Raw genomic sequence first — 26,155 nt, 5'->3', positions numbered from 1 at the left:
TCAAGCAGCTTCTTGATTAGAACACCTGCAGCCAATCAGCCTGTCTTAATTGTCTCCAGAAGGTTCCTGTTCTGGAACCTTCTCTTGTTACTATACCCAGGGGAAAGGGACCTACTTAACCTGGGGCTAATATATCTGCCTTCTATTACTCTCCTGTAGCCAGCTGGCCGGACCCTGTCACAATATTCATATATGATCTGGAAAAGGGGGTGAAAGTTGAGGTGGCAAAATTTGCAAACAACTATCTTGAGTAATTTTGTATTAAGTCCAAAGCTGACTGCAAAGAGTTACAAAGGGATCTCACTAAACTGGGTGACTGGGCAAGAAAATAGCAAATGAAATCCAATATCAGTAAAGAATCCAAAAATCCAAAATGTAATGAAATCCAAAATGTAAAGTAATGCACAGAGGAAAAAATAAACTATACACACAACATGATGGATTCTAAATTGGCTGTTACCACTCAAAGATCTTGGAATCATTGTGGATAGGTCTTTGAAAACATCTGTTCAGGGTTCATCTGTTCAAAAAATGAGTTACAGCTGGCAAGAAACGTTACAGACAACAGGAAGGGGGGTCTTCAAATGTGTCAGACAAAAAAGGAAAGATCAAGGACAGTGTGGGTCCACTGCTCAATGAAGGCGGCAAGCTGGTAATGGAAGACGATAGGAAGACAGAGCTGCTCATTGCCTACTTTGCTTCAGTAGTCTCACAAAAATATGTGACCGGACAACTAGCAAAGTTATCAGACAATAAAGGGGATGGGATGCAGATAAGAATAAGTATGCCCACCCCTTTTGAAAAGGAAAGCAGCAAATATCTCCAACCGTCAGTGATGGGACACTAGATGGGAAGGGCTCTGATTTACAACAGAGAATTCTTGCCCAGGTGGCTGAGAAAGTCCCACCAGCTACATGCTGAGGGTCTAACTAATCACCATATTTGGGGTCAGGAAGGAATTTCCCCCTGGGTCAGATGGGCAGAGATCCTGGATTTTTTTTTGCCTCTCTGCAGCATGGGTCATTTGCAAGTTTAAACTAGTGTAAATGGTGGATTCTCTGTAACTTGAAGTCTTTACGTAATTGTAGGACTCCACGAACTCAACCAGAGGTTAGGGGTCTATGACAGGAATGGGTGGGTGACGTTCTGTGGCCTGCGATGTGCAAGTCAGACTAGATGATCATGATGGTCCCTTCTAACCTTAGTCTATGTGGACTGCCTTTTTCCGTGTCTGTACAATGCCTAGAACAATGGGGTCTGGTCCGTGACTGCTGCTCCTAGGCACTACAGTACAACAACTATCCAAATTGGAATTTAGGCACGACACCAGGGTTAACATCCACCTCTACTTTTTGCCGAGTGCCATGGGCTCTTTAATGAGCCATCTGTTTTATGTCTCATTCATACCACAGCCCCTTCAGGAGCACAACAGCACCATAGCACTGTGCTGATTCAAAAGAAAACCACCACCTATTGACCCACCAATGCCAATCTATGCTGCAACAAACTACGTTTTAATGAGTCTTTGTAGTTTTGACTCAACAAATGAAGACTCTAGAGAGTACCTGCCTTCACTGATCCTGCCAAAGAGTTACGATAGGAAGTAGATTCAAGCAGTTCTCAGCAAGCAGGGGAGGCTAACGTACTGTAGGGAAAACCAGAGCCAAAAAGAGTGTGAGGTATAAAAGTCAATTGGAATAAAACCCACATCATACTAAGTAAAGTTTATAAAAAACGTTAACACCGAAGCCCAAAATACCAAAACAAGTTTAATATACAGAACTAGACATTCAGACAAAAGGTACAAAGCAACAAAATGCTGTAAAAAGTCACAAAATAAATCCTTGACATTTTCTTCCCCACAGCTTGCATAAGACAAAGATATGAATGACATTGTTCGTTCAGTGCACAGACCAGAACAGCGGCAGAAACCCCATTGTGAACAGTGACCTCTAGGAAAAGCTCACAGCTGTAACACAAATGACACTGCTTTTACAAAAGTCTGCAGTTTGAACAACACAGGAAAAATCAATGCTTGCTGACTCTTTCCCTCTGCCTGCTCCCAAAAGCCTGACTACTCAAACGCCTGCTACCGAGTTCTTTTTTTGCCATCCTAAACATGGTGTTTATATATTGAGGTGAGTAGCTGGAACACCTGCCATCAATCCAAGAGCACAAAAGTCAGTCTTTCATTTCTAAGCAAGCTAAATAGAGAAACTAGTAAACAAAAAAACCCCTCCCCTGTGATCCCTCAGTGAAGCTTCAGACCAGGACCTGAGATGAAACACTTGTAGCTCTGGTGATTGACCTCCTCCCATTCATAGACAAAGAAAGTACAGCCATAATCATCCTGCTGGATCTCTCTGCAGCATGGATATGCAATTAGGTTACCCACCTCTTAGACATGACAGGGGTGAATGTAACCACCTTGAAACGCCTCAATTCTATTCTCCCACACTGAACCCAGGAGTCTTTATGGGCAATTTTTCATCCCCAGAGCAGTCACCTACAGAGTCCCCAAGACTCCATTGCTCCCTATTATTCAACACCTGTCATGAAAGAATCAGTGAGACAAATGGAGATGAAGTGCCAAGCAGCTCACAGACACCCAGCTCTGCATCACCTCTCAACTTTCTCACCATGAGGATGAAGAGGAGGTGCCCAAAGCTGAACCCAGGCAAGACTAAAGCGATGCTGGTAGGAAGAGGGAAGCACTTTGAAGAACTTTAACAGCCCCCATTTTCAAGGGCACCTGCCTTGAAATTATTTCACTGCCTCAGAGCTCCTGGGATGCTACTGGGTGCTTCAACAGTCATGGGGGCAGAACATGCCTACTTCCATGTGTGACCAACCAAAAGATTTATCTCTCATTACATCGGGCACACATCTGGCCGCAATAACCTCCGGGCTTGATTGAAAAACTTTTGACTAGGTATGGAGCCACAGAGCCTAAAAAAGCTCCCACTGACACAGAACACAGGAACCCATCTGTTTGGCAACACATGTCACTGAACAGATCACCCCTATGCTCTGCTCTCTGCACTCCATCATAGAAAGGGATTTCAGTTCAAGCAGTACTTGAAATCCTCCATGGGATCGGCCTTGGCTTCCTGAGAGGTCGCTACTCCCTCTGCAACCAGAATCCCCCATAATTACTACATTTCACTGAAAAATAAAGGGGTAAACAACAGGCTCATGAGTGCTGGAGGCAGATTCTCAGGAGCTAGGCCTAGACCGCGGAAGCGACAAAAAAAAATCCGCTACGTTAAGTCAGAGGAAGATTTTGCATTTAGATACTGCAAACCCTACTCCCCACGCAAATTCTTCTCACAATAAAGAAAATCACCAATTTATAAATTAACCAAGCTCTCTTACAGGCTGGGAAAAATGGAAGACTTATTTTTATTTCTATTTTTAAATAGTTGGCAGATGGGAGGAACCATATAAATTGTCTAGGAGATGCTCTCATCCCACCTGACAGTGGCAGGGTCCTTGGTTAAGACACTGTTTTCACCGCCTATCCACACCGCAGCAATGCAATGCACTAGAGCACGAAACCCTCAGCTCTTAGGAAACTCCAGCTAGTACAGAGCTCTGCAGCAGGTCACCTTGGCATCATGGGCTACTGCCATCACATCAAATTTAATCTCCATCCTCTACACTGACTTCCCATAGAATACTAAGTCAAGTTCAAGGTCTCAGTCCTTCTCTTCAAGGTGCTCAGTGGGCTGGGCCCAGCGCTCCTATAAGACGGTTAACGTTCCTCAATAAAAACAGTGGTAAAGAGCTCTATTCCTCTGGTACAACAAAATTTTCTACCAGAAGGGTAAAGCTCATCTGTGCAGTAGGACTGGTCTAAGACTGTGGAATAAACTCCCATAGAACTAAGGATAATCAGGAATCTCAGCACCTTCTGACTTACAATGCAAGACAACTGAGAGCTGCCTTCTGACAGAGCAGTATGTACATTTAAAAAAAAACTAACACGAGCACTGTACTGCATACATATTTCTCTCCTTGGAAGGGGAGAACAAATCACATGTTGCAGATTTGTGGTCACACTGCTTAATGCAGTAATGAAAGCGTACAGATACTACAGTAATAAGCATGGTATAAGAACCTATACAGATCATAATATCTAGATACATTATTTCCATACTCCAAGTGCATAGAGTTTGAATAGCTAAAATTGCACAACCCATTAATAATTTTATCAAAAAGCATTTTCTGTTAAAAACGTGTTTACTTCCATGATCCACCTATTGTACTGATCTTGATATGCACCCAACAAGTTATACATATGCCATATGTCCCTGATGTTCTAGTTACCTGAGATCCACTAAGCTCAACAGCTGAATTCCCTTCATAGGCTTCAAAAAGTTCTCACAACTGTCACCTTGAATGAAGTTTTTCAAACGCACCTGTGGAGTGTAAGTCCCCACTGACTTTTCAATGGGACTTGAACTCAAATCATTTAGGCACTGTAGAAAAGCCCAACTCATATACTTAAGACCAAAGCACAATAATAGGGACAAGACAGTAGAGTACAAATATTTGTTGCCACTGTGCTATCAGATTTTCTTAATTTAAAAACATTTTATTGATCTAGTTTTGTAAACCAAACAATGCTCGTCAGTAAAACAAACGTGTTGCGTAGAAGCATGAATGTACATTGCGTAGTCATCCTTTCATTTCCTGTCTGTGACAGCGTAGCAACGTGTACCTAATTACCCATGGAATGAGATAAAGCGGCTCTCGGTGCAGCTAGCATCATTTTGAAAGATAAACCTCAGTGCAAAGTGCTTATTTGAAGACAGCAGAACACATTAATGGTGCAATTAGCCTTTCTCCAGAGGAGCATTAGCATCATAGGGAGCTAGCAGGAGCACAGTGGGCTAGCAAAGCACAACAGCCATGGATTCGGTCAAAGTTGGCAGCAGCCAGCAGTTCTGGAGGCAGTACTGAGCTCAGAACAGATGACAGGTGAATGCAAGGAATCCCTGGCATGACACTGAAGCAAAGCTTTGGAACCATCTCTGTAAATCAATGATAGGTTCCCACAGAACCACTGTCCAACTTTCACTGGCTGGGGAGCTGTTCCTTCAAACACAGGAGAGTTGAAAGTGATTGTGTACAAATCAAAAGAGAAAGGAAAAATCCCAGGGTTTACAAAAAAGGCAAAAGTGCAAAAAGTACAGGAGTACGTGTGCTGTTACTTCAAGACGTATTGTAAGGCATTGCAGTAAGACAGAAATAGGATGTGCAGTGATTTTTCACGAAGTGAAAGTTCTTATTTGCATGACTGCCTGTTTTATGTGCAGAGACATCTAATTAAAAAACAATTCTAGCTTTATTTTCCATTGGAGCTATTAAATAAAAAAGCAAATATCAAAGTGGCTATTTAATCTGAAAAAATCAGCAGTTTCAATTGGCTTTGAACAGCAATAAAAAACGAGACTGGCTGTCCAAACCCTCACCTACCAGTCCTCAGAAATGTACAAGACAGGAGCTTCCTCTTCACTTAGTAAGAAAATATATACACATTAATTACAGTAAGTAAAAACCAATATATTCGGCACTTTTTTTAAACTTTACAGGTGAGAAAAATATAAACACTAATAAAATTATGTACAATAATATAGTCAAAGAATAACAATCTGACACTAAAGGATGCATTTATATAGGACAAACTGTAGAGAGAGAAGTCCCCTACCCTTCATTACCCAAATAAAAAAAATACCCTTGAGGTAGATTTCTCCAAATCCTGGTGACAGGTTAAGATTTTTTGTTTCTTTGTTTTTAATAGTGCCATCACCATGAATCTTGTTCTAACATGTGAAGACCTTGGGAAAGGCACAAATATGCTGTGGCTTTCGACTTTATTAATAAACTCACACACTAACGCTTGAAATGGAGGACAAGAAATAGTCTGAAAAGCAATTTAGCAGCGAGTGTCAAAAGCAAATAAAGTCAGGTAAGGATACTTTTCTCCTCCTTACAGGTCACTCCACAATTCTATAATAGTTTCTTCTACATATTTACATGAGGGAGCTTTTTTTAAAATTGAGTCTTTTTTGGCTATTTTCTCCTGGGAAAGAGTTTGGAATATGAGTTTTATTATACAAATCAACCATAAGTACAATTAATACTTGTAAAACCAAAGAAAAAAACATTACATGTGTATTCTATGTTGATATCACTAGAATCTCTGGGCTTGCCAACACAACCCTGCAGCCCACACTAGTATGCTATGCTGTAACTTCCCCATATAGACCCTGAGAGCGTGAACTAAAAGGTACTTAGCTTGCATTAATGCAGTCCTGTTTTTAAAAAAAGAGGACTACATTCACACAAACTAGGTACATCTTTTAGTTTGCACCAGCAGCATCCACATGGGGCAGTTACAGCTTGTGCATACTGCAGTTCAAACTCTGGCAGTCTGAACTGGAGGGCCATGTAGACATAGCCTAAGTTTTAATTAGCAAAAGATTCTTGTTGATGTTTCTACCAAATACTTGAACTTATCTATTTAAGCACATATATTTCATAGATGAAGTGGTATGCTAAGCACACTATAAGTAGTGAGTGCCAACATTTGCTCACAAACAAAGGTATTTTGTCCTTAGAATATTACACACAGCTCAAAGATTTCAACAAGAGTTCTGAGCACACCTCTAAGGGCAAAATTTAGCACAAATGATTTTGGACAAGTCTAATATGACTTTCTCAGCTACTTCAACGTTGGCAAAGTCAAATAAGTTCTCATTTCCCAAATCTAAGGTGATATTTTAAAATTGCTATTTTTAAGTTGATATTTTGGTCATTTACAGAAAGGTGCTGAAGTCAGACTACATACGTAAACAGGTGAAATTTGTGTTTTGGATACTATGACAGCAAATGTTGCAGGAAGATTTCTCCTTGTAATATTCGTCTTACATACAACTTAGTTTTCTGCACACTGTCACTATATATAAATTACACAGACTTGCTAAAGCATGAAGGAGGAAAATTAAGTTTAAATTGAACCTAATACATCACTGTAATGACCTCTTAAATTCTCCTTTGTTTATGGGTACAGCACAGCCATGGAACAAAGAAAAGTTCAACAATCAATCTGCCTGGACCACTATTTACACTGCAGTCCCCATCCCTTTCATTGAGGGGCCACCATTTCCTACTTCGCACACTCAATTCATGGCTGTTCATTTTCTAGCTGTGCAATAGCAATACTTATGGATGCATTTGGGCAACAGAACAAAAGAAATTATATTACCATAGTTTTACATTGTAGTGATTAGCAAGGGAAGGGAAATGAGAAAACTCTCTCAGCTTTCAATAGGATAGAAGACTAGTGGACAATTCAGATAGGCATACTGAAAAGGTATTATTTAAATCTTGCACATACATATACACAATTTTTCAGGAATGTTACTGTATCTATCATAAAGTCAGAAATCAATTGCACAGGTTATGTTTTTTCTAGTTGCCTGCACCAAGCTGAAGTTTTGATTCAAGTTGTTGATTTAGTCTGTTCGACCAGGCTAGAGTTTCAACCCTCTTGGAAAGTCTTCCTTAGTTGCAAAAGAAGTTCTTGTTCAATTTCTTTCTTTGTTGTTTTCTCTGACCTGGCTTATGTTTCACAAATCTGGCTCCCAGAAATCATGCAGCTTCCCCTTAAAAGAAAAAAGAACAGGAAAAAAAATTGAGAAACATACAAATTTTATTTTTGAGAGAGTAATAAGGTAAGTAGATAAGTAGCTTGAGCTACGGTACTGCAAGTAAACCTGTAAATCCATATAATCTTCTTATTTTAAACAATAAGCCTACCAATGAAAAGCAAGTTTCCTAGGCAACAGCCAAATGCATATCTAATTTAAAAAACAATTAGAGAATTGCATCATCAGAAATTTCCACAACCTGATTTATAGAAAGCTTTTTCAGAAGTGTATCACCCTCTAGCTCCTTTCCTTTCATGGCATTTTCTCTCACAGGGATTCCATTCATTTTACCAATGTTACAATTATGTCAAATTTTCAGCAAGACTGCAAGAGCTATCAATATGCTAACAATGCCAATGTTTAATTATTCAATAATTATTTCAAATAGATTTAAGTGTTTATACGTGCTTAAAACTCAGTCCAAGAAGCCTCTTTCAGATTACTGGTTCAAGCAAAACAAATTTCGCTTTAAGATAATTGATTATATCCCCAGTTAGTATTAAAATAGAAAATAGGTACTCTGATACCATGGCATCCTACTGAGATACAAAACCTAGAGATTGATAGAAACAGCCCCAAATCTTGGATATCCAACTTGGATATTTGTACATTCCACACGAGATCATCTACATATCTTGAAGGCATATCACTTACAAAGTGCAATCAGAGTTTACTTGGTCACTCAAGCCATTTGTTAGAAAAAAGGCTGAAATCCTACCGAAATCATAGGCAGGATTTCACCCAAGATTATAGCAGCACAGCTAGTAGATAGTGTACTTTACTACTGACTTCATTTACTAATTAGAAATTGCTTTTTAAAACTGCTACATTATACTTTCAAGCAACACAAATTAGTAAAATGCATTTAGCAATAAGAAAAATTGGTTTAACAGTACCTGAGTAGGCCGAGAATTTTGTATCATTTCCTGCCACTTGCCATATATCCTAGCAACTAAGTCTTTTACCTATAAACAAAAATTAATTCATTTACCTATTTAATAGAATAAAAACAAATGTGAGACTTATCGGACAGCATATGAAGATCCCTTTTAAAGCTGTGATACAGCAGGGCTTTGGGGTGATAGCATTTGAGCGCTTAATCAAATGCTTATACTCCATATGCGGATACTAGAGCGATAGACAATTTTACAAGCAAGATTAAACTTGATTATCTCAATTTAACACGTAAATAAGGTCAGTGCTAGAGATCAGCGTGAAAGCATTTGCCTGAGATCAGCGTGAAAGCATTTGCCTGAGATCAGCGTGAAAGCATTTGCCTGAGATCAGCGTGAAAGCATTTGCCCGATAATACCGGTGTCTCACTCTTTTTGGGTTAGCAGGGTGTAAAATGCAAGTCTTGCAGTTTGCCATTGGATTGATTATCTTGTTACAGTAATTACTCTGGGCAACAAACAGCAGCACAGACAGCTTCTAAAAGGTGTTCCTGATACATAAGGCCATACTTCATGGCTACCAATCTTGAGTATGCACTCAAATTTCTGCTCTGAAGAGCTTACCTTATTTCTTACTCTGCTTGTACAGCACCCAACACAATGGTACCCCCCCCCCGCCCCCAAGAGCTACTTCACAACAATACATACAAGCAGAAGTGGTGGGGAGAAGCAATTAAACAGGAAAATAATAACCCCTTCCCACCTCAAGGGTAAGCGGAAAAAATACACAAAAAGATATGTATGGTGGTGGGGATACAGTTTAAACTTGAAATATAGTTAAAGTAGGTCTGCAGTATTAATTGCACCAAATGACAGCTCTATAGAATCAAATGTCAATAAAGAGGCTTTTTGAAGGGTAGGAATTTAGTGAATTCTCTAAGCTGGTGTAAAACCGCATTAAAATATAAAGGTTTGACTTAACTGAACAAAAGGCTTTTGAAAGGTAAGGACTGCCATGCCATGGCTTGCTACTAAAGCACATGAAAGTAACTCAAGTAACAAACTTGAGACCCTCATAAGTAAAGCACCACAACATATTATAAAATAGGTGAGCTAGGCTTAATTCTGCATCACTTTGGGTTTTTTGGTGGCTTAATTAATTATGTATGTATGTAAATTACTTGTTAATTCAAATAAAAGCTATGGATCACTGTGCAAAAGAATCAGATTACTTTCCAAGTCCTCTTATCTTTTTCTCTGTAAGTGCTGCTTGGACAGATCCCTTGTCCCAAAGAGCACTTCCCCCATCAACAATCAGTGACGTCTCTAGGCAGGAAAAACCAGCAGTATCCAGAGATCCTTTGCAGCTATCTTTTTTTTCTGGCCATGTGGCCCCGATCTGTCAGTGATTTACACACGTGCTTAACTCTATGCACTGAAGAGTCCTTCTGACAGCAAATGAGACTATTCGCAGTGCACAGAGTTAAGCAACATGAGCAAGTCTTTGCAGGATTAGGGCCTACATGTATAAAAAGCCAGCAAGGAAATGTAAGGGAATCTCAGTACTTCTAGAACCTCCTAAATTGGGGCACGGAAATGGAACACACTTCGAAGACACACATATGCTTACCTTAGTTCTATAAAATAGCCTTGCATCTTCCCTAATATCACACTTCACATGTTTTTCTAAGGCACCACAGAGCCTCAGTAAGCACTTCTAAATAAACACAAATTCAAAAGTATGTTTAAGTTCATCACTTCAAAATTAAACTTTGTCTAAACCCTAAACAGAAAAATTGCAAATACAGGAAAAAGCACACAGTTTTTGCAGGGCTTTTTAATTTTAATTTTTTTCAGTTTTTTTTTTTAATTTGAAGCATTTTCTCCAATACACACATCTGGCTGACTTTAGAACCATAAGGCCACTGCTGTTAGGTACCTTTAACACCACTTAACTCATGACTAAACATTTTTTTAAATAGTAGTTCCAAAGTTATATTCACGGAGCAGATGTGACAAAGCGGGACTGTTCTTAAGGTTTCTTCTGAATAGTGTGGGGGTGCCTCAGTTTCCCCTATGCAGTTCTTAAGTATCTAGGGGGTGGGATAAGGGTGTATGATCATTGCAGAGCCCTGGAGGGCAGGTGTGTGCAGGGGTCTGGACACAGTTAATGGCCAACACCCTGTTTCCTGGCAACTGATGGCCTGGGTCCTTCCCCCCTGCACAGTGAGAGCTAAAGGGGTTGGAGAACAAAGGAACCAGGTGACCTCCTGGCCCAGGAAAGGGACAAAGCCCAGAGGAGGAGGGGCTGGAGAGAGTTTCGGTTTGGGGCTGGCTGGGGACATGGAGTGAAGTGCAGACATGGTTGTCTGGCTCACTGCCCCCCAAAATGGACCTGGCTGAGGGGTCCTGTTTAATTCTGACTGGCTAGTTTTTTGAGTCTTCAATGCCCTAGAAGACTACAGGTGCCACTCAGATCAAATTTTCATGGAAAGCATTGAAACTACAATAGTCAAAATATAATTTTTCAGCAGACAAGTCAGGTAATCATTAGGCATTTCCTGGAAGAATTAATGGTCTTTTCATGTTTGTGGCAGCTCTCCTGGAAGATTACTACTCTTCTGGCAACATCCTTTTGCTTAAATATGAACTAGGATCCATTTTACAGTAGTTTTGGACAATGAAAGCCTGTTCCCATATCTAACGGAAGCTTCACTGCAGAATTCTGTTTCCTTCCTAAACAAGTCTCCAAAAACCAGAGTTGACTTTCCTCTGTGGAGACTGGAATTGTGTGCTTGGAGGAGGGAAGCTTGCACTTTGAAGCATGGACCTTTTATTTTTGATTAATAAAAATGGAAAAATCAAGGAAGATCTGAATCTCAAGATAGATCATTTAAATGGAAAATAAATATACTAGTGGGTTATGCACAGGCCCTTCACTTCTAGAAACCTACTTAAGGTCATCAGAAGTGAAGCAGGCGAACAACATCCTATTCTCCACAGCAGTAGTTCCCTAACCTTTTTTCCAATTCTATGAACCACTTCATAAGAGACTTCTGTCCTCCATCTCCCAGTGAATAGCCGTCGAAAGGTTTCATTCTGTGGACCACTGCTGATCCACAGTAAAGAACCACTGCTCAGGGACATCCACTAGCATCACAAAGATACCGTATAATCCTACGTAGTTGGTTCAGTCTAATCAGGAGAGACAATACTGAAAACAGCTGCAAGTGCTAAAGGCTTTATACATTGCCTATCCCATTGACTAGACTGTAGAAAGGTATTCTATCATGCCACCACTTTTCATTAAAAAAGTAAATTTGGTGGAGAAGAAATGAGTGGGATTTCTAACTGAAAACACAACATTAGGGAGGGGGCAATGTATTAAGGTACCTATTTTAAAAAAATGAATTTCCAGGAAAAATGTGTAAACAAAAGGTTTATACAATACAAGTCACTAACATCTTCACAATAAAGCTACTATGAATCTTTCTCCACTTTCAAAGGAGTCGAAGATTCTCAGTCACACAAATATTAGCAACAGACTGGAGCAGACATAAGAATGACATTCTCCGTCTTAAGGGAGTCACATGATAGTCAGATTTCTTTAACCACCATGTGGGAAGATCCATGCAGTGGCAACAGCATCAGCGGTAAGAACTGTTCAGCTACCTTACAGTAAGCAATTCAATGGGAACAAATAAAGAAAGACCAAATTACTGTATGGGATAACAGATGTCTCCTGGTCAATATCCGCTCAATAAATGGATTGTAACATCCTAGGCCAAAAGAGAGCTATTGCTATTGAGCCTATAATGGCTGCTATATTAGCCTGCCGTTGCTGCACTCCAGTACTTCACTACGCTCTCTTAAATACTTTGCAATATCTAGAGTGGGTCAAAACATTTTTGACTAAATGTTTATTTGTCAAAATATGCTGTTTTAGAGCTGAAACTTTTGCTGAGATGTATCCATTTCAAAAAGAGTTCGGTGTGAAGGTTTTGAGGTCCAGGTGGACTGTCAGGTCACTTACAGAGACCTGAAACAAAAATCTAACCTTTTTCATCCGAAAAGACAGACAAACACAATTCTGTTTCATGAAAGTGTTCGAAAGAGAGGGTTACTCACCTTGTGCAGTAACTGAGGTTTTTCAAGATGGTTGTCCCTGTGTGTGCTCCACTTTAGGTGTCTTGATGCCCTGCGCTTGTAATTGGAGATTTGTGGTAGCTGTGCCCAGGTGGGCCACGCACGTGCCGTAGCTGTCTCATGCTGTTCCGAGTGGTTGCATAGCGGTGTGTAGTCAGCCATCCCCCTCTTCCTTTTCTACCCCCGAGAATCCGCACGAAACGCCAAAGTAGAAGGGAGGAGAGAGGGTAGTGGAGCACCCACAGGGACAACCATCTGGAAGAATCTCAGTCACTGCACAAGGTGAGTAACCCTCTCCTTCAAGGAGTGTCCCTGTGGGTGCGCCACTTTAGGTGACTGTTCAACTTTGAAGCCCCTCCCCTCCACTGAGGGGCACTGCTCGTCTGTTGATGCTGGATAACATCTTAAATCCAAAGTGAGCATCTGATGCTGATTGTTGTTCTAAAGCATAGTTTTTAGTGAAAGTATGGACTGATATTCAGGTACCTGCTCTACAAATGTCAGTGATAGGCCACATAGGCTGCCAGTGCTCTGGCAGAGTGTGTGTGAACTCCTGCTGGAAGTTGTACATTATTGTTTTGGTAGCACATCTGGATAGATCTATGGTGGGGAACCCCCATAGTTTGAATATGGACTTGAGAATTCCGGGATTCATCTCCCATTCGTGAATTTGTGAGAAATCCCTGCTTAGTACACCCACTATTGTATTTGGACATCCCAGAAGATAGGTTGCAGATATCTCTATGTTGTTGGTGATGCACCAATTCCAAAGTCATATTGGCTGAGTACATAGGGAGTATGATCATGCTTCCCCTTGGTGGTTTATATAAAACATGCATGCTATATTGTCCATGAGGATCTTGATGGCATTGTTCTTGATTAGAGGGAGAAAGTGGTTGCATGCATTTTGGACTGCCCTTAACTCCAGTAAGTTTATGTGCAGGTTGGACTCCGCTGGAGACCAGTGGCCGTGAACCATATTGTTGAGTTGGTGTGCCCCCCCAAGCTATTAGGGAAGCGTCTGTCATGATTGTAATGGTTGGAGTTCTTTGCTGGAACGGGACTCTTGAACAGACATTCTTTGGTTGTGTCCACCGTGTTACAGGGTCTCACTCTGCATGACATTGTGAGGTGTCTGTTGAGAGAATATCTGTGTGGTATATATGCTGGCAGTATATACTACACCTGCAAACATCTCACATGGAGTCTGTAGGGTTGCCAATTTTGGTTGGATGGATTCCTTGAGGTTTTATCACGACAATCTTTAATTAAAGATTAACCTTTAACTCCTAGAGATTCCAGGACAATCCCGGAGGGTGGCAACCCTAGGAGTCTGACACGTTTTACAACAAACATCGTTGCTGACATATGCCTAAGAGTTGTAAGTATGTTCTGGTGGATGTTTGTGGGCTGTCCATCACCGTTCAATTAGGCTGACTAGAGTGAGGAAGCGTAGTTGGGGGTAACGTTGCTGTGAGACAATCGAGGTAGGCTCCTATGAATTCCAACTTTTGGACAGGGACAGATGTGGACTTTTGTACATTTATTTGCAACCCTAGGTCCATGAACAGGGTTATTGTGCGCTGCGTGGCATTTATTGCTTCTTGCTGCATTGGTGCCCTTGGACACCTTCTTTATAAGTATGGAAATATCATTACTCCTTGTCTGCGGAAGTGAGCTGCAATGACAGCAAGAACTTTTGAGAAGACTCTCAGAGCGGTGGACCGGCCGAAGGGTAGTACCCTGTACTAGAAGTCTTGCTTCCCTAGGCTGAATCTCAGGAATGTTCTGTGTGACAGGTATATAGTGATATGAAAATATGCATCTTGGAGGTCAAAGGCCAAGTGCCAATCTCCCTTCTCTGGTGCTGGAATTATTGTAGTTGGTCAAAATTCTGAAATGTTGTGTTCTTACAAATTTGTTGAGTTTGTGTAGATCCAGGATGGGTCTCCACCCGCTGGTCTTTTTCTGAGTTAGAAAATAGTGTGAGCAGATACCTCTGCCCCTGTGTTGTAATGGTATGGGTTTCACAGCACCTACTTGTACAAGGTGGTTTATTTCCTGTTGTAGTAGGTGCTCCTGAGAGGGGTCCCTAAAGTGGGACGGGGAAGGGGGTGGGTAGGTGGGATAGAAATAAAGGGGATGGAGTAAACCTTTCAGATAATCTCTGACACCCATTTGTCTGTCATGATGGAGTGCCAGACTGGGTAGCATGGTGACAGATGGTCTCCAAAAAGATGGGGGACCATTTCAGATTCTGGAATAAGAGAGCGTGTGGAAGACTCATGTCCTCAACTATGCCTTCAAAATTGTTTTCTGGAAGTGGATTGTTGAGACTTTGAAGGCTGGTCTTGATTCTGCAGACATCTATTCTGTCTTTGTTTAAAACCTGCTCTGCTTCTTTTTGTTTGCAGGTATGTAGATGCCCAGGCTTTTTAAGGTCGCCCTTGAGTCTTTTAGGGTATGTAATGAGTCCTGGGGCCGGTTTTGTTCAATATCTTCATTAATGATCTGGAGGATGGCATGAATTGCACCCTCGGCAAGTTTGCAGATGACACTAAACTGGGAGGAGAGGTAGATATGCTGGAGGGTAGGGATAGGATACAGAGGGACCTAGACAAATTAGAGGATTTGGCCAAAAGAAATCTGATGAGGTTCAACAAGGACAAGTGCAGAGTCCTGCACTTAGGATGGAAGAATCCCAAGCACCGCTACAGACTAGGGACCAAATGGCTAGGCAGCAGTTCTGCCAAAAAGGACCTAGGGGTTACAGTGGACGAGAAGCTGGATATGAGTCAACAGTGTGCCCTTGTTGCCAAGAAGGCCATGGCATTTTGTGATGTATAAGTAGGGGCATTGCCAGCAGATCGAGGGACGTGATCGTTCCCCTCTATTCGACATTGGTGAGGCCTCATCTGGAGTACTGTGTCCAGTTTTGGGCCCCACACTACAAGAAGGATGTGGAAAAATTGGAAAGAGTACAGCGGAGGGTAAGAAAACTGATTAGGGGACTGGAGCACATGACCTATGAGGAGAGGCTGAGGGAACTGGGATTGTTTAGTCTGCGGAAGAGAAGAATGAGGGGGGATTTGATAATTGCTTTCAACTACCTGAAAGGGGGTTCCAAAGAGGATAGATCTAGACTGTTCTCAGTGGTAGCAGATGACAGAACAAGGAGTAATGGTTTCAAGTTGCAGTGGGGAGGTTTAGGTTGGATATTAGGAAAAACTTTCACTAGGAGGGTGGTGAAACACTGGAACGCGTTACCTAGGGAGGTGGTGGAATCTCCTTCCTTTGAAGTATTTAAGGTCAGTCTTGACAAAACCCTGGCTGGGATGATTTATTTGGGGCTTGGTCCTGCTTTGAGCAGGGGGTTGGACTAGATGACCTCCTGAGGTCCCTTCCAACCCTGATATTCTGTGAGACATTGGTTTTGTCTGCAAATAGTTTCTGACCCTCGAAGGTTAAATCCTCGACTGTTGCTTGGACCTCCCCTGGAAACCTGGAGAGGTGGAGCCAAGATGTATGGCGCATGACCACAGATTTCGTGATGGATTGTGCTGCCGTGTCTGCAGAGTCAAGAGAGGCCTGTAGGGCCATCCTGGTGATGAGAGACTCTTCAGAAATATTTGCTTTGTACTGTTCTTTTTTTGTCACTGGGTAAATTTTCAATAAAAGTTGACATTTTGGAGAACATATTGTGTGTATACTTGGCCAGCAGAGCCACATAGTTAGCTATGCAGAACTGAAGTGTAGCTGAGGAATAAGCTTTTTGATTGAAAAGGTCTAGCCTTTTCCAATCCTTGTCATATGGTGTCATTCAGGAGTTGTGTTGTTTCCCCCTTTGGTTGACTGCCTCCACTACTAAGGAGTTTGGCATAGGGTATGTAAATAGGAACTCAGCCCCTTTTGCTGGCACGTAATATTTTTTGTCAGTTCTTTTACACGAGGGTGGTGCTGTAGCAGGTGTCTGCCAGATTATTTTTTCAGGCTCAATGATTGCATCATCAATTGGCAGAGCTATCTTTGCCGACGGGGATGCCTGGAGTACGTCTGTGAGCTTCGGTTGGGCTTCTGGTAGCTGTTCTAGTGAAGTGTCTAGAGATTCGGCTACCCTTTTCAAGAGGTCCTGAAAGGATTTGAAATCATCCCCCGTGGTGGGTGATGGCGGCATTATGGTTTTTGTTCAGTGATGACGAAGAGAGGTAAGTAGGCAGCCAAGTGTCATATTCAGCTATGTTCTCAGGTCACTCAGTCTCTTCCTCTTGTGTTTCCGAGGGAGCTGGGACAGTTGGTGAAGAGTATCATGCTGTTCTGGACCTGGGCGGGCTAATGAGTCTGTGGTGTTGGGCCATATACATTGCCCATGTATCCTAGTAGGACCAGTTAGGTGGGAATGGTATGGTGGGGGCGGTGCCCATGGCTGACCATACCATCCTCATATGGTAGGTGTTTGGTGGTGAGATGGTCTGGGCTTGGGTGAGGAATGGTGAAGAGTGTATATTACTGCTTCATCCTCCTCTTCCTCATCACCAGAGATAGGAGGGGCTGATCTGCAGGGAGTAGTCAGCTGGCTTGGTACTGATCTGGATGGGGTACCCTTGGTTCTGATCAAAGGAGATTCAGGCACAGAGCCCACTATCAGGTCTGAATGCCTCATGAACTGCTGCAGACCGGCACTGAGCCTCACGGGAGACGGCATGGCGGATGGCCCAGGAGTATGAGCTGAAGCTGGTGGTGCCAAGGATTTAGAGCTGTGAGGTATTAGGTACAGCAGGTGAAGCCATTGTACCACTCACTACCGAGGTAGTCTTCGGCTCTGTGGGTGCCGAGTTGGAAAGTTTCACTTTGCTGGGAGAACCTCCATTAAAGCTTGCCCACATAGGTTTTCAGCTCTTTGGGAATTCTCGGTGCCGGACGTTCCCAGTGCTCCGCGGTCCGGCACTCTGAGTGCCGTCGGTACCAGGGCAGATTTTTCCGTTGGAGATCGTTTTCTTTTAGGCAATTCTCGGTGTGGGGATGTCTATGCCTGCTTTTTGGTAGCCATGCTTGGAACAGGCTCCTTGTGAGCCATTGTTGGAGCAGAACCCATCAGCTGCTGTTCCCAGCAACCGTTGGCCAGGGGGTGTCCTGGACTCTGGATTTGAGGCTAGCCTGAGGGATTTCTCCATCATGAGGAGCTTCAGTTGGAGATCCCTGGCTTTTTTTGCCTGGGCACTTTTGAGTGATGTGTTATGTCAGAGACCAGTATAGAAAGTCTGCAAGTCAGGCAGCATTTAAAGCCAGCTGACGCGGGCATGCCTGAGAGCGTCTGTTTCTTCAAGGAAAAAACTGGGATGGCCCTGTTTGAGGCTATCGCTGTGTGCCTCTTGAAAAGACAGGGGGACAGTAAAAGGAAAAAGAATTTTTTTTTTTTTTCATATGAAGAACATAAGAACGCCATACTGGGTCAGACCAAAGGTCCATCTAGCCCAGTATCCTGTCTTCCAACAATGGCCAATGCCAGGTGCCCCAGAGGGAATGAATAGAACAGGTAATCATCAAGTGATCCATCCCCTCTCCCCCATTCCCAGCTTCTGGCAAACAGAGGCTAGGGACACCATCCCTGCACAACCTGGCAAATAGCTATTGATGAAACTATCCTCCATGAACTTATCTAGTTCTTTTTTGAAACCTGTTATAGTCTTGGCCTTCACAACATCCTCTGGCAAGGAGTTCCACAGGTTGACTGTGTGTTGTGTGAAGAAATACTTCCTTTTGTTTTAAACCTGCCGCCTATTAACTTCATTTGGTGACCCCTAGTTCTTGTGTTATGAGGAGGAGTAAATAACACTTCCTTCTTTACTTTCTCCACACCAATCACAATTTTATAGATCTCTATCATATCCCCCCTTAGTTGTCTTTTTTCCAAGCTGACAAGTCCCAGTCTTATTAATCTCTCCTCATAGGGCAAACCGTGCCATACCCCCAATCATTTTTGTTACCCTTTTCTGAACCTTTTCCAATTCCAATTTTTTTTTTTTTAAATGGGGCGACCACATCTGCACGCAGTATTCAAGATGTGGGCGTACGAGGATTTATATTGAGGCAATATATTTTCTATTATATATAAATAAAGAAATATAAGACATTATAGTAGGGCAAGGCAGTAGGGTAGCTAACTACAACTAAGCTAACACTATTAACTATGAACTATCTGAGGTAAGAGAGGGAACTGCTGATGGCTCTGACTCAACCCAAAGGCGGCAGAGAAAAAACTGAAGGACGGTTGGCTGAGCACCACTAGGTAACTGCTCAGAACGGTGCAAGATGGCTACAGCGCGTGCACAGCCCAACCAAGCACTGCTACCACAAATCTCCAATTACACGCACAGGGTGTCAAGACACCTGAAGTGGAGCATCCACAGAGACGCTACTCGAAGAAGGTTTTGTTTCTGTTCTACTTTGGAAGGAAAATAAATCTTGAAGCCTCAAAATTTGTTACAAAACAGAATTGTCCTCCAGCTAGCTCCACTGATCTCTTACACAAAAGTAAGAAATGTTTTCCTCTAATATTTAACAAAATTTAAACTGTGTCCCTTTACAAAAAAAGCACCATCATAAGCAGCCAATCACTTGAGCCAGTTACTTACCCTCTGATTAGAATTCACAACGTCAAAACAACTAACTTCACTGACCAAGTGAAGAAGATTGTAGGTCAGATAGTAGGCCTAGAAAGAAGCCAACATAATGAATGCTTTTAATATTACATGTGTGAACTTGAATCTTCGTTAAATTCAGAGTGCTGCCACCCTCCTCTGAAACTACACCATGGATAATTGATTTTAGGATCATTTTATTTTAGTGCTATATCATCTAGTTTTAAGCCCTCAGGAAAGCCAGATGGCAAGGTCATTAAACATGTATATCTGAAAATTTGCCTAAATAAATAATTTGAAACAAAATGGACAAGAGCACTGGAAAATACAATTTTGGAACAATTTTACATGGGTCCCTACATGACCTGAAAGGTTTTCTGTATTTCCAATTGTTATAATTAAACAAACTGGATGCATGAAATGGGTAGCTATGTTTTTCTCTCAGCTTACCTCCCAACATCAAACATGTATACCAAGATCCTGAAGGAATGGCTTTCAGACTAAGCCATCCTGCACAATCTCCAGTCTTCCAATATAGGCAAAGAATAATATTACTGCAGAGTAGACAGCTTCTAGACAGACGGTAAGCTTTTTGGGGGCACAAAGTGCCTTATTATGTGCTAGGCATTTTTCATGCACAATTCGAACTCAATCTCAGCTGTGGCCTCTAAGCACTACCATAACAATAAATAATAATAGTATCTCAGCTCATATGAATGGATATAAAATACTAAGAGCAAGATGCTGCAAGGCATTCCATACACAGAACCCCTCAAGCACTTGACTCAAACTGTGAAAGTCAACATGTTCCAAATGACAAAATAAATGTGTAGGAGGAATGCAAATCACATATACCTGCTGCTCTAGTTGTGTACAGACGGACTCTCCACTGAGGTCATCCTGTTGCTCCTTTCTTGCTTCTATCTTTTTCTGTAATAAGTCAGAAGGCTTCATCTGCACCAGATACTGATATAGAAGAGACATCTATATAAAAGCCAATAAACAAATGTTCTAGGAATTAGTATAGCTTCCTGACACTGCAAAGCTCAATACAGTACAAACAACAGATCACCACCAGTTGGAGACTATTTTGTCCACCAAAATGAAAACTCAACATCTAAAACAGTAGGTAATTTTACTCTATTCACAAACTAACAAGTTAATTCTTGTGTGTTGCCAACATTAAGCCAACACTATGTTAGTAACCAAATGCTGATTTTTGCATGACAAGCAATAAGCAGGAGAAACTTGCAAAAGGCATGGTACCATTATTGTCAGGAAAATGGATCTTAAGGAGTTAACATTAAAAAAAATAAATCACCTATTACAGAATAAAGCAATGGTAGCTGTGGAATAAGTCAGGGAATTGAAGAGCTATATTTAACAGCATACAGCACTTGTGATTTACAGAATTTTAGAAATCTAATCGGTCATCTTGAAGAACTCCTAAACCACAGCAAATATGAGCCTCAGAGAGTCAAGACCAAGATGTAAATTAAACACATTTAATCACTAAATAGCAAAATGAAACAAAACCCACACACAAAATTTTAACAGAAGGTATGTATACAGTACCTGCAGGTCACTGGTAACAGGTAAACTTGTATACTTTTTGTTAAGAAGCTTTGAAATTATCGTTAGGCTAAGGTGTCGTCTTATTTGTCTGAAAGAGAAGTTTGTTTTTTTAAAAAAGGAACATCTCAAATAAGTGCTTTTTAACATTGCATATGAGGCAAAATATGATTTCCCTAAAGTATTTTAGCATGTGCTTTTTTGCATATCTAGTGCAGATCTTCCAGCTTCACTAAATAAAGGTAGAAGGCCCAGTTTTTTAAAAATCTTTCCTCACAGGTCACGTTTTCTAAACCTTTTATCACTTTTGTTGCTCTCCTCTGGACTCTCTAATTTGTCCACATTTTTCCTAAAGCTGGACACAATACTCCAGCTGGGGCCCCACTAGTGCCAAGTACTATGGGACCCAATTACTTCCCATGTCTTACACACAAGAATCCTGTTAATATACCAAAGAATATTTTGTCAGGATTGCATCACATTGCTAACTCATTCAATTTGTGATCCACGATAACCCCCAGATCCTTTTCAGCAGCACCACCTAGCCAGTTATTTCCCATTTTGCAGTTGTGCGTTTGATTTTTCTTTCCTTAATGAAGTACTTTGCACTTGTCTTTACTGAATTCTATTTTGCTGATTTCAGACCAATTCTCCAATTTGTCAAGGTCATTTTGAATTCTAATCCTGCCCTCCAAAATGCTTGAAACCCCTCTCAGCTGGGCATCACTTGCAAATTTTATACATACACTCTCCATTCCATCATCCAAGTCATTAATGAAAATATTGTATAGTATTGCCAAAATTGACGCCTGCGGGACCCCCTAGAAACAACCTCACAGTCTGTCAGAGAACTACTGGTAGTTATGAGTATGGTCTTTCAACCAGTTGTGCACCCACCTTATAGGAGTTTCATCTAGACCACACTTCCCTAGTTTGCTTATGAAAAAAAGTCATGTGGTACTGTGTCAAAAGCTGCAGTGCTTCCCCCACACCCACTAGGCCAATAACCCTGTCCAATAAGGCAGTCAGGCTGGTTTGGCATGATTTGTTCTTGACAAATCCATGCTGGCTATTCCTTATAATCCTATTATCCTCTAGGTGCTTACAAACTGTTTAATAATTTAAATTTTGATTGTTTAATAATTTGTTCCTGAATCTTTCCAGGTATTGAAGTTAGGTGACAGGTCTATAATTCCCAAGGTCCTCTTTGTTCCACTTTTTAAAAAGACAGGCACTAGGTTTCCCCTTCTCCAGTCTTCTGGGGCCTCAACCGTCCTTTATGAATTCTCAAAGATAATTGCTAACGGTTCAGAGATTGCTTCAGCTAGTTCCTTAAGTAACTGAGGATGAATTTGATCAGGCCCTGCTGACCTGAATATATCTAACTGACCCAAATATTCTTGTACTTGTTCTTTTCCCTATTTCGGTTTGCGTTCCTTCCCCCTTGTTCTTGATATTATGTTGACTACCTTTTCAGTGAAAACTGAAGCAAAACTACCTCAGTCTTCTTGATGTCATCAGTTATCTCTTCCTGCCCACTAAGCAAAGGACCTATACTTTTCCTTTGTCTTTCTCTTGCTCCTAATGTAATTAAAGAATCTTTGTATTGCCTCTTACATCCCTTACTAGAAGCAACACATTTTGTGCCTTAGCCTTTCTACATGCTTATGCTATTCTTTTATACTACTTCTTAGTAATTTCTTCCAATGTTTCCACTTTTTGTAGGCTTCTTTACTTAAACCTGTGTGTATTTCAGGATACGTCTAACGTGCTTAGCACAATTTTGATATTACATAAACTGTTAACTTATAAACATCAAATAAATGCAACACTTATTACCTTCCACGCTTTACCCAGCTAGGGACCAGTTGAACTAACCAAAGGAGATCATGGTGATGACTGGAAAGTTCACTAATTGTCAGACAGAGCTGAGGCATCTTAAAAAGGAAAAAGTTTTACTAAGAATGGATTATATTAAAATGGTCAGCTGTTACATGTATGAAAAGTGGTCAGAAAATCCACATATCTACAATCAAACCATTATCCCCTTCCTGGAGCCGTGCAGAAAGAAGGGAGAGTATGTCCTCAATGATATTTTTTGCATTGCATTTGTAGGTAGTCAGCCCATAGATATTCCAGGTTTATTAATTTACAGTAGGACAGTCAAGGTTTGTATGCCAAAAAACTTGCTTGCCAGCTACATTTAGGATAATGCTTTGCTTCATTCTTTCAAGCAGACATTCTAAATTTACAAGAACTCTGTTGAGTCAGATTCTTGTACAATTCAATATAGTGCTCGCTTACAAACAAGCCAGACAAGCACAATGGTAGAGAAACATTTACACTTACCCTTCTCCCCCACACAGTCAGTCACTTCCCCCATGATTACTCATCTTGCTTATGCTGAATTTTCCAATTGTGATTTTGTTATTTAAGTTAAAAAAATTTTTTTTTTTTTGCTAAGTCGAGAACGCAAGTCAGGATGACCACATGAACGTACTTCAGTACAGGCCGACGTTTAAATAAGAGCGGGTTTCCTTGGACTCAAGCTGTAATTTTGTATACCTAGCATTATAAAATCAGGTATGACGTTACCTGGGCATCCCAGTCTCTGATATTTTTCAGTAGGTTTAACAGCAGGCCCTGAAGATCGATCAACGGAATTTGCTGCAGTCGTTTTTCCAGGCTAATTTTAAACAGCAGTAACAGCAGCAGCAAAAGCTCCTTGTCCGCATACCCGTCCGGATACATAGTTGTACAAAAACCAAGAAACTTTTTGGGGAAAAAAACCCAAACATATTAAATTATGAGATTTTCAGTTAAATTACAACAGTAGAGTCCCATTTATCTGACCCCCTCCTTACTGGCTCTCTGCATTTACAGAACAACCAGGACTCCAGGGCCAGAAGCAGGTGATCTCGCCTGTGGCCACTAGATGGCGATGCAGCATTGCATTTTCCCATTCTTTGTCCAATCTGGCAAGGGGTCCCAACAAGACCAGATAAACAGGGCTCTGCCGTATTTTAAAATATATTCTAGGAGCTTAAATTTGCCAGCAGGCATATTAAATGTGTACTAACTGATGGGTTTCCCTTGCAACATCTCCTATCATACCAGGGGACTAAAAGGGAGTATTTTTTCATTTACAGTAGCACATTTTTCTTAAACTATTCACTCCCTCCTTTCTGTCATTCAGACAGGGTGTCTTTTCATCTGATTCCAATACAATATTCCCCAGAGAGGCTGGGAAAAGGTGCTGTAGCAGTGATCATCCCCCATGGAACAGACATTCTATATAAATATAGGGTGGTGAGTGGCTGACAAGCTTCCCAGCTAAACGAACAATACTTGAAAAATCTAAGATTTTGACTAGACGCTCTCAGGTATTACTGTATGGGTTAATCCCACTTTATTCTCTTCTGAAAATATATGTATTCCTTAACCTACATCCTGAAATACACATATTCTGGATTTCTCAAGAATGTTGCTCTAAATATTTCCTGTAAACAGTAATGCTATCATACAGTTACCGCTTTCCCTACACAAATGATATGTTATGACAAAGTATTTCCACAAGATATTTTTGAAGCCAGTTAAAAATTTTGTATTTAAATTTTAGAAACTTTTACTCAGAAGAGCTAGCTCAAAAACATGAGCTTGACTTTCTCTCAGGGTAGTATTACCCTCACAAGACATACCCAGTACTGCACTCAGACATAGATCTCCCTTAAAAAAAAAACAGCACTTGAGAAATCTCACCTTGACCACGTTAATTAGGTTGGTTTCTGGCAGACAAGAAAAAGCGGGACCTGCAGAGGTTTCTCCACTTGTTTGTTTCCCCACTGTTATTTGCATTTCAGATCTAAGAGAAAACGTGTTAAACGACCTACACATTTTTTTTAAAAAAAAAAAGATACTCCAAAGCCATTTTGATTCAATTTAAGAAAAATATTGCATGATTTCTTAGAAAGCGTTACAGGGAACAAGCTCTGGGTGTCTCTAAAGCGAGGGGTCTCAACCTTTTTCTTTCGGAAGCCCCCCCACCATGCTAGAAAAACTCCACAGCTCACCTGTGCCCCAGCAACTGGTTTTCTGCATATAAAAGCCAGAGCCGGCATTAGGGGGTAGCAAGCAGGGCAACTGCCTGGGGCCCCATGCCACAGGGGGCCTCACAAAGCTACATTGCTGAGGCTCAGCCTAGGTGGCAGGGGTCAGGGACCTGGGCTTCAGCCCCATGCAGTGGGGCTTCGGCTTTCTGCCCTGGGCCACAGCGAGTCTAATATTGGCCCTGTCTGGAGGCCCCCCTGAAACTTGCTCGAGGACCCCTAGGGGGACCCCAGGCCCCTGGTTGAGAACCACTGCTCTAAAGCACTCTTAATGGTTTGGCCCAATTTCCTAGGTTGTGCTTTTTATAAAACTCAGCGAAAAGTTAAAGCAGGAAGAGCCAAGGACCAATAAACCCTCTGGTTTGTTGAACATTTAACTGGCAGAAATTGTTATAATGGTATGTGTTCTATGTACTATATGGTTAACAGTCAGGCTGTGTACACTTAAAAATCCAGAGAGAGTGGACATGACAGAAGAAAACCAAGGAAGCAGCTCCTAGTCTACATTCCAGCGTGAGATAGGATATTTATTGTTTAGAGCAAAGAAAGCAAGAGCTAATTACTTACAAAATATCATCTTCACTAAAGGTGGGCTGTAGATGCTGCAGAGGAAATAACGATCTAAAAGGTACTCCCATATTGATAAATATAGCCGATATATCAGACAGTGAGGGAATCCACGCTTTAGACTGTGCATCATTGATGGAAGCTACAAGTACAAAACAAGACACTGATGTTTAAAAAGTTAATTTTAGAGTTTGTTGCTTTTAAACGAACTGAATATGTGTAATGGCCATATATGTGATACAAGTGCTAAGCACTACTAACATGAGGATCTTCTGTACATCGAAGTACAGGCCCGTTATCCACAAAGCCACCAGGATAATTTTGTAGCACTAAAGGTGTGGTGCTTGACACTGAAAGGCGATATTGGTTTTCTAGTTCAGAGCAGTTTATGTTTTAGGTGAGTTTTTGAAGTTGCTCCCCAACCCAGGGCATGATACGTACGGTGAGGGTTACTTTCAGAGGACCAGATAAACTGCCAGTGGGGCTATTATCAGAATACCGGAAGGGTTATGCCT

General features: G+C 41.3%; 1 protein-coding gene across 2 annotated transcripts in view; it reads right to left on the bottom strand.

Annotated features, from left to right (window-relative positions):
- Positions 1 to 1,756: 1,756 nt before the first annotated feature.
- SLF2 (SMC5-SMC6 complex localization factor 2) overlaps positions 1,757 to 26,155 on the bottom strand; it is a 66,240-nt gene continuing 41,841 nt past the window's right edge. For both annotated transcript variants that reach the window (XM_084633282.1, XM_084633281.1), the window contains exons 11-20: positions 25,641 to 25,782; positions 24,727 to 24,829; positions 23,563 to 23,739; positions 22,807 to 22,904; positions 20,971 to 21,058; positions 20,251 to 20,379; positions 19,390 to 19,467; positions 10,242 to 10,328; positions 8,615 to 8,683; positions 1,757 to 7,673 (exon numbers count right to left, since the gene is read on the bottom strand). In XM_084633282.1, coding sequence (XP_084489408.1) covers positions 7,638 to 7,673; positions 8,615 to 8,683; positions 10,242 to 10,328; positions 19,390 to 19,467; positions 20,251 to 20,379; positions 20,971 to 21,058; positions 22,807 to 22,904; positions 23,563 to 23,739; positions 24,727 to 24,829; positions 25,641 to 25,782 — 1,007 coding nt within the window. In that variant the 3' untranslated portion in view covers positions 1,757 to 7,637. The remainder of the gene's footprint in view (positions 7,674 to 8,614; positions 8,684 to 10,241; positions 10,329 to 19,389; positions 19,468 to 20,250; positions 20,380 to 20,970; positions 21,059 to 22,806; positions 22,905 to 23,562; positions 23,740 to 24,726; positions 24,830 to 25,640; positions 25,783 to 26,155) is intronic.

The sequence above is a fragment of the Lepidochelys olivacea genome (assembly GCF_965140295.1).
Source record: "Lepidochelys olivacea isolate rLepOli2 genome assembly, chromosome: 7".
NCBI lineage: Eukaryota > Metazoa > Chordata > Testudines > Cheloniidae > Lepidochelys > Lepidochelys olivacea.
This window is presented reverse-complemented; position numbering and strand designations above follow the sequence as displayed.